This window comes from Corvus brachyrhynchos, unplaced genomic scaffold (genome assembly GCF_000691975.1).
Source record: "Corvus brachyrhynchos isolate BGI_N302 unplaced genomic scaffold, ASM69197v1 scaffold346, whole genome shotgun sequence".
Lineage (NCBI taxonomy): Eukaryota > Metazoa > Chordata > Aves > Passeriformes > Corvidae > Corvus > Corvus brachyrhynchos.
In genome coordinates, this window is record NW_008238644.1 from 5,714,554 (window position 1) to 5,723,605 (window position 9,052).

A 9,052-nucleotide genomic window follows, 5' to 3' on the forward strand; every position below is an offset into this window, starting at 1 on the left:
GACACCAGCATCTTGTCTTTGCCAGAATCCAGGCGCTGCTTCTTCAGCATCCTCTGATGGACCAGCGGCACCACGGAGAGCACCAGGCCGCCGATGATGGGGGGCACCCCGGCAAAGTAAAAGGCTGCGTCGTAATTCTCGAAATAATCATTGAGGTATCCTGGAAGAGAAGAGCGATGGGGGTTAGGGCTGAGTCAGTCTAATGAGCTCGTTAGTCTAATGAGCTGCTTGTTCCCTCCTTCGAGTGCAGCTTGCGTCACCTACCAGATTTGGGGAGATTTGGGTTTTTAAAATAATCTTTTTTTTTTCCATTGCATTTCTTGGAGTTTTTATGCCCTGGATTAAAGGATGTGTGCAGCCAACATTGTGTACCAAGGGAGCGGAGAAGGAAAGCCTCAGCCATCCTTCATGTTTCACCAGAGCAGGACACAGTCGGACACATCCCAGACAATCCCAAATGCAAGCTGAGACGTGTTAAACCCAGCTCTTCTTCCCAGAGGCTTGCCAGCCAGGAGGCAATGGGAAAAGTGGGATGGGGCTGTCCCTCTGCTGATTGTCTCCATTTGGAAGCCCTGCCCATATGGATGTTTTATCTCCAGCTGTGAAATACACGCTGACAGTTACAAACAATAGCCAAGCCCTTAAAACCCAGCAAGGTTCTGCATTTGTCTGGCAAGTTCCAACACAGCCAGGCCTCCTTGGAGAATAGCACATGGCCATTGATCAGCACTGGAAAATCCCTCTGAGTGCCTCCTGCGTGGACACTTCCCTGGGAATTAGGCCAGTGCAAATTCACCCAGCAAGTCCCGCTCAGGGGGTCCTGGGGCAGCACCCTCCCAGTGGGAGGTCTGTGACCCCCATGCTCCTTCCTGAGGGTGTTAAAGTGAACTTTGCTGCCGGAAGCAGAGAGATCGGAGGTGCTTATCCAGCTTTGGCTTAGTGCTGCTGATGCAGAGGTCCTGCTGCTCAAGGGCAGCTCTGGCCAAGCCCTCGCTGTTAAGGACGTTGGGGTTATTGCTGTGCTGGAACACATGCCCAGGTGTTGTGGAGGCTCAGGTGCCTCCATCTCCAACTTCAATTCCATCTAAAAGGACTTTTAGAAAATTAATGTCTGCCAATTTTTAGCTCAGCTTCAAACAGAAATCACTTCACGAGGTCTTGGGTCACTGTTCCCCCAATGGTCACCTTTCATCAGCCTGGAGAAAGGGCCTGAGATGCCACAGGACATAGCATGGGGTGATGCCACACCTGCTCTTCAACACCCACATGACCTGATAAGGCAGAAAGCTCAAACCAGCACGTCTGGTCTCACACCAAAACACCACCATGGGTGAAAGCTGCCACCAACATCTCCCTCCCAACCGCTGGGTCCTGGTCCAGCACTTTGGTGTTACCAACCTGCTATGGGCGTGCCCGCGGTCATGGGCACGGCCATCAGCCCCATGAGGTACCCTATGGCCTGGGACGCCTGCATGGGCCCAACCAGCTCGAAGGCGATGGGGGCCATGATGGTGGTGAAGAAGCCGTCGCAGAGGCCGAGGAAGAGGCAGATGACAATGACACCCTCGAAGCCTTGGCACTGGGGGATCATCATGCACAGGAGGCCCAACAGCATGAAGGACGCAACCTGGGGAGATAAAAGTGGGCGTGAGAGTGGGGATGGGCAGCAGGCAGAGTCATGGAGATGACACTGAACAGGTCAGTGTCACTGCTCCCTGCTCTGGACCCAGCAAAGCCACCCAGCTGCTGCTCCTGTCTCGGAGAGGCCCTTAAGAATAACCTTTTAAGAAGGGTTAAGAAGGATTAGCTGCTGGATTAGCTGCTAGATTTCAGCAGTTTGTTCTTCAAAAACCACAAGGAGGTGAAAGGGTGTAGGTAGTTTGGGAAGGGCTGCTACTATGGAGTTTGATTGCTGGACACCGATCCCTCAGGTCATGTGTGTAACTCCTCTTACACATTTCTGTAGTAAATTATCTTCCCTCACAGCAGACAGTGGTTGGTAAAGGCTTTGTGACTGACAGTTTTAAGCAGAGTGTGGACACCAATGCAGAGACGCCACCCCTGCCCTGCTGTGGTAGGCCAGCACCTCCACGGAGGGCTGGACACACCGTACCTGCAGGTAAATCTTCTTCAGCCCGGGAATGCAGTCGCCAATGCGGCCTGAAACCAAGCGCCCCAGCCCCGACATGGCCCCGAGGCAAACCAGGAGGATCCAGTCCTTTTTGGTTTCCTGAAATCGCTTCTCCACGTATTTGACCTAGGATGCACGGAAGGACACAAGGACATGAAGCCACAGTAAGTCGATCCCTCTCATCTCCCCAAAAGGGACGAGACTTCCTGCAGAGTGGATCTGGGGTGGTTGTGTGACCCTCGTGTCCACACCACACTGACCTGCACCCTCCACCTACCCCAAACCCAACAGGCCCTTCCTCTCCTGCTACCAGTGCTGGTCCTTAGGAGTGCTGGGAAGTGACCCTGGCCCACCCTGGCACAGAGAGGACACACAAAACCATATCCACCACTATTCCCATTTACAGGATGTGCAGCACTTTCTTGGCTTTGAGGCTTTTGGTGTCTCTGTCCCTACCGCCCATCCCCACCTTCCCACCTCCTCCTCCCTCCTCACTCCCGGCAAAGGGATCTCTCTTCCCTTCCAGTCCCAGCCACGGCCCTTACCAGGTTCATGTAAGGTACGAGGTATCCCAGGACAGCAGTAGCGATCCCAAAGGCCCAAATCCGATAGGTCTTTCTCCGGAAAACCCTCAGGTTGAAATACTTGCGGGTCTGGGCCCAGCACTGCTGCCTCATGCTCCGGCTGCCCAGCTTGTCCTGCCCGTCGTGCTGAGAGTCACAAGAAGGTGGCAGGATGGGCCGGTAGGTCATGGACAAGAAGATCTGGATGAGCATTAAGGCACTGAGTACTTGGAAAGTGTGTGCCAGCCCGATGGCACCCCCAACCATCTTCAGGAAGAAGGGGAGTGGCACAGAGATGAGGCAGCTGCCCCCGGCCACGATGCCGTTGGCCAGACCCAGGCGGCGCTTGAAGTAGTGACCGAGGATGACCAGCGAGGGCTGGAAGGCGAAGGAGCTGCCACAGCCAAAGAGGATCCCATATGTGAAGTAACGGACTTCCAGAGACCTGGTGGGAACAAAACACATGGAAGTGGTGATGTCAGGCAGAGGTGAGGAAGCCTCCTCCCCCGCAGTCCTGCAAAGGCCTGGGTCTCACACACCACAGGTGCTGCACGGACAGTCTGACCTCCAGGAGCTTATTGCCTCACCAAAGCAAGGATAATCCTCACTTTACAGCTGGCACGTAAAATCTTTGGGAAAACGAAGTGTAGCTGGGAAGTGCTTTCTGCAGCCAGGAGAAGGCAGCAGCCAACCTGGCCTCCTTGGGAAGCTGACATTACTTCACTGGTTTTTAAATTACAGCAAACAAGATTTTCTAAGGTAGGGATGGTGGGATATTTTTAGCTAGAAATCCTTTTAATTTTTCCACTGAAAGGACTAATTGAAAACATTCTGCACCCAGCGTTTGGAAGCAGAAGGCACCAACCCTGCTGGTTATTAGGCACGGAGGAAGGAAATGTGGTGTTTCTGCCCAGGCTCCAGGCTGGTTAATTAAGTTCCTCTTCTTTAAGCTCCTCCAGGAGCTTAAATTAGACAGTTAATAGATCTCATTTGTACCTTAACATTGGTGGCTGCACTTGAGGAGGGAGTGAAGTGGCTGCTCTACAGAGCAGATGGAGAGTCCTGAGAGCCCTTGGAAGGAGCTGCTTCCCAATGGCCAGCCCAATTTTCCCAACAGAAGCAGCTGTCAAAGGAGCCTGGATTTAGGCAGCACAAAAAACCTGTTGTGTTTCTCCCCAGATGAAGGAATTTTTTCTTCATGCCCATGCCATACACGCAGCTGCAGCGGTCTGCCATGGGATACTGCCTGCGAGGGAAGCGTGAGGGAAACCTTTGGGCAGCTCAGGGTGTGCGCTCCCACCCTCAGAGCAATGCTGAGTGCTGCTCCCAAAGCTGGTCAGGAGACAGCAGCCCACATCTACCAGAGCAGCTGGAAGCTGGGAAAACCTTTACAAGCACATCATTCCTTCCATTACACGCTCATCCCTCCAGCCTGCCAAACAGAAAGCAGAACACGGTCACCGTGCCCGGCGGCTCCGAGACAAATGACTGTCATGAAAGGCAATTTCCATCCACTCCGGAACGAAACCACATCAGAAGCCCCCTCTGTGGGAGCCCGGCAGGCAGCTGGGCCATGTGGGCCCTGTCCGACCTCCCACGCACCAGCCCTGGCTTGGTCACAGCAGCCCTGGAGTGGTCGCTAAGCTGACGTGTTGGGTAAGTGGAGACAAACGCCACAGTTCCCATCTGCTCCCCAGTGATGCTCAGACACCCCTGCATGAGCAGGGGCTCCTTCCAGCCATGCTTCTTAGCCAGGATTTCCCAGCCTGCTTACTGGGAATCAGCCAGCTGCTCTCCGGTGGGAAGGGCGGCACCGTCTCCTCGGATTAGGAGGTTGCCAATGGATAATTGTGCCTCCTGGGACAAGGAGGTCTCCCTCCATCAGCTTCCTCTTGCTTCCAGCTCTCAATGGGAACAGCCCTGGTTCATCCTTGCTGGCAGAAGTTTGGGGGATTCCTCTGTGCAGGAGAAACTGGGCAGAAATCGCGGAGGGGAAGAAGAAGCAGATGAAAAGGGACCCAGCCCTCCCTACAGAACAGAGGAGGAGGGCTGGGAGGGCATTGGGGGCATATGAAGACAGCCCTGCTGAGCCGGCCATCATCTTCCATTCCTCACACTACACCAACACCTTAAACTGGAGGGAAGCTGAAGCCTTAACTGGGATTTCTCTTTTCTTGTGAGCACAACGGAGGGGAAGGAGAAGCACATGAAAAGGGACCCAGCCCTCCCTACAGAACAGAGGAGGAGGGCTGGGAGGGCATTGGGGGCATATGAAGACAGCCCTGCTGAGCCGGCCATCATCTCCCATTCCTCACACTACACCAACACCTTAAACTGGAGGGAAGCTGAAGCCTTAACTGGGATTTCTCTTTTCTTGTGAGCACACAAGGTCTCCGGTGGCTCGAGCTGGTTACAAGCGCAGGAGACACCTCCGAGCAAGGCAGTAGAGAGGAAAAGCCTCTCCTTGACGCCATCCAGCCTTCCCCAGAGCTTCGCTTTTCAGCATATTTGGTTTCTTTAGTGGTTTTCATAGAAAATTCCCAATATTTTGAGACAAGAGGCACTGAGCTGGGTGCAGGGGTCTTGCCACACAGTCTTGGTGGCTCAGAGGGTTTTTGGAGCAGCTCAGTGCAGTGTTGGGAACTGCTGCTCCTCCATTTGGACAAAACAAACCCATTCCAGAGAAACCAGGAGACAGAGGGGGGATGATGATCCACCTCTGCCTGGGCCCACCAAAGCCAGGCTTTGGTGTCCCTTTGCACCCGTGCTTGTAGCACGGGGGGATGATCTCCAGCTGCGGCGGAGGGACTTGGCGAGAGGGACCAAAAAAAGCTTCTCTGTTGTTCTGGGAGAGCAGGAGCCACAAGCCCCGAATTTCAGGAGCAGCCTTCACCATCTGGATGGAGCGCTGCCAAATCCCACAGCCTCCCTGCTCTTCCTCCGGCCCCGCTCGGCTCTGCCATCGCAGCTTCCCTCGCTGCGGTCCAGCTGCAAAGGGGCTCCTTTCTCCCTTGAAAGGCAGCCAAAGGAATGTGGTCCAAGAGCGAGGGGCAGGAAATGGGGATTTCTGTAGCTCTCCTGGAAATGGTATTTCTCTCTGCCTGTACTGTTTGACTTTTTTTTTGAAGCCCAACACAACAAGCCCCTGGCAGCGGTGTAGTCCCACGAGCCCTTTTTTTTTTGCACAAATATTTTACAACAGAGCAGGGGGAAAAAGTCCAAGCTCTGTTGATTAGAAGGAAAGCAGGATTCCATGGGAAGCTCCTGTGATCTGCATACCAGGCCACAGCTTCCCTCAGGACCCACTGCACCTCTTATTGTTACCTTTGGAAACACAAAGGGTGGCACCTGAGGAGGAAGTTGCAGGCAGTAGTTCCTTCCATGCCACAGCCCAAGATGGTTTTAGCATCCCAAAAATCCCATCTGCAATTGGCCACAGTCCTGGAGGCTTTGCCTGAGGAGCAGAACTGATCCCCACTCCCAGCATAATGGGGGGGATCCCACAGAGCAGGGCTTGGGCATCCAGGGAAAAAGGGCTGGGATGAGCACAAGGGTCTCACTGACCAGGAGGAGCGCAAGCAAGTCGCCCTCTGGAAAACTGGTGTGTATTTGCTTTAGAAACCCACTCCTTGAAGCATTTTAATTAAAACAATATTGATTTTAACTGAAATCCAACCCAAAGCAATGTTTTTATTCAGAAAAAGTGGGGCAAATGCTGCTTTGGAGGTGTCTCCGTAGAGCCTCTGAGACTGTGTTTAATAAGCGTCACATAAATTACCCCAGACGTGACCTCTTTTTGCTCCCTCAAAGATGCCAACCCCGATTTCTGGGCTGGAAAGACACACAAGGTACACCTGCCATCCAAATGCACATTGGCCAGCGCCTGCCAGCAGAAATTCATGGCATGGGGTCAGGCATGGAAAACAAGGAGCAGCAGTGGCCCTGTGCTGCCGCAAACACACGAGCCAGGGCAGGAACACCACAAACTGCTCCAAACCCTGTCTGCCTTCCCCTCCCTGTCTGCCCTGCACAGAAACTCCCTCTTAGGCGTACTCTACCAAATATTATTTTAAGCATTAATTTACTTTCAGCACCAAATGTGAAAACGGTTGCAAAGGAGAACATTTTTCTCTGTGAGTGCCTCTCTGGAGCTGCCTGTGAGAGGCAAACCAACCTCTCCTGCTGTTTTACAGATCAAATGAGGGACCTAAGTGCTGAAATCCCAGAAAATACAGTCCCTTGCTTGGGGAAAACCTGCTCTCCTTTAATCTAAGGACACAAGGTTCAGTTTGGAGGGGAACAGGCTGAGCACACGTGGGCTGTAGGGATGCCAGGACACCTCTCACGTGGATGGGAACCACCTGCTTTGGCCCCAAAGGCAGCAGCAATGTGTTGGCAGGGAACAGGGAGGAAGAGGAGCTCTCCAAGGAGCTGCTCCACAGCCTTACTTGGTGAAGGAGCTGGAGAGAAGCCCGATGAAGGCGATGGCAGCTCCCGTGGCCGCTGTGGTCCTGCAGCCAATCCGGTCGGTGAAGATGCTGACGATGGGAGAGCAGAAAAAAATCATTCCCATGGCCAGGGAGCCGACCCATGCTGGGGAGAGAGAGGAAAAAGGTGATGGTCAGGGTGGGACATCACACAGGGGCAGTGGGGAGTCAGCCAGGGACCAAGTGCAGTTTTGAAGGTGCCTTGGCAGAGAGGCAGCCCCATCACACCGTTAATTAACAGTGTTAAGTGCTGTTAATTAACAGCACCGCTCACAAATGACACAGAGCCCACTTGTGCTGCCCGGTGGCACCATAGACGGGGCACAGTGAGGGAGCATGGACAGGTTTTCCTTGTCTTCCTCTCTGCTGGGTTTGTGTGTCCCAGGGAAGGCACCGAGTTTCAATGCTTTTTCCAAACAACCTTTGCTGCACACGGGAAGATGCCCCACTGATGCCACTTCCACCAGGAATCCCCCCAGCTAAAAGCCCCCTGAGCTCCTCCAAGCCCTTTGCTCCCCAGCTTTGGCTAGGAAGAGTTTCCTATCCTGCGTTACAGCCCTGCATTCCCACACTCACCCAACCCCTCCCTCGCTCCCCACAGGCAGCACTCCTCACCTTCCCCTCTCCCCACGTTCAGTGAGGATTCCTGGTTGCAGCTGAGCTGATGGAAACACGTTTATCCCAGGTTAAATTCCACCCCTGGCCCTGCCAGGCAAAGCCCAAGTGGCACCATCATGCCCTGTCTCCTTTGCAGCCCACTCTGGAGAAAACCACTGTCTGTCTGTCTGACTTCCTTTCCAGAAACTTTAATTGTTCACAGATTTTTTTCAGCCCATCATAGAATCGTTAAGGTTAGAAAAGCCTTTTAAGATCCTCAAGTCCAACCATTGCCCCAGCACTGCCAAGCCCAGCACCAACCCACGTTCCCAAGTGCCACATCCACACTGCTTTTCATTCCCTCCAGCGACAATGATTCCATCACTGCCCTGAGCAGCCTGTGCCAGTGCTTGAACACCCTTTCAGAGAAGAAATTTTTCCTAATATCCAACCTAAACCTCTCGTGGCACAACTTGAGGCCATTTCCTCTTGTCCACCGTCTTTTCCTCCCTGCCCTCCACCTTCTCCTTTTAATTGTTTATGCGACTATTTTGGGGAGGAAAGGCAGGATTTCAAGAAAAGCAATGTGGTAAGGAAAAGAATTTCAATTCTAGCAGCTCTGAGGAGAAGCAAGAGGTCCCCTAGGTGGTGTGTGGGGCAGAGCAAGATGGACAGAGGGACAAGGGGCACCAAAGTGGGGGGACCTTCTGGAGCATCTCCAAGCTCCAGCTGCTGGCTCTGGGCTGCTGAGCACAGCCCCGGGACATGTGGTCCTTTTAACTTTTCTTACATCTTTCAGGGTTGGGGTTTTTTTGCACCCAAGCCAAGGGCTCTGCAAACCTTTTCAGCACAGCCCTGCACAAAAACACCCTCATGGTCCTTCCAGAGCCGTGAGATCTTCAAAAAATAGCCAGGTCCCTATTAAAAGCAAATCCCAGCTATAGAACAGCCTTTCCAACCTCTGCCTTTCACAAAAGGACCACACAAAGAAGCTCTCCCGAGGCTGGGAAGAGCTGACCCTTCCAAATTAATTATAAGTTCACAAGGACCCAATTTACTTCAAAATCTTCCTTAATAAATGCAGAGTGGGGCAATAAAATGAAAAGCAAGGGCTGCGCGGGAACCTCGTGGGACTGGCTGGGCTCTCGTCTCAACTCCAGGCAAAAATACGAGAGAGGGGAAGGGAGAGGGAGAGGACCCCCCTCTCCAGCTGATTTTCTTGGTTATAAACACAAGGCACAGTGTAACGAAAGTCCCTCTAATAGGATTAGGTG

The 9,052-nt window shown here is 53.1% G+C and overlaps 1 protein-coding gene across 1 annotated transcript; it reads right to left on the reverse strand.

Annotated features, from left to right (window-relative positions):
* Positions 1-2: 2 nt before the first annotated feature.
* On the reverse strand, positions 3-7,325 carry SLC16A2 (solute carrier family 16 member 2; the record flags this gene model as incomplete). The annotated part of the gene is made up of 5 exons (XM_017737501.1): positions 7,143-7,325; positions 2,677-3,139; positions 2,114-2,257; positions 1,399-1,627; positions 3-160 (listed from the first exon to the last, which is right to left on the reverse strand). Coding segments are annotated over exons 1-5 (1,119 nt in total), but the record flags the coding sequence as incomplete, so codon positions are not given.
* Between the last annotated feature and the right edge of the window lie 1,727 nt (positions 7,326-9,052).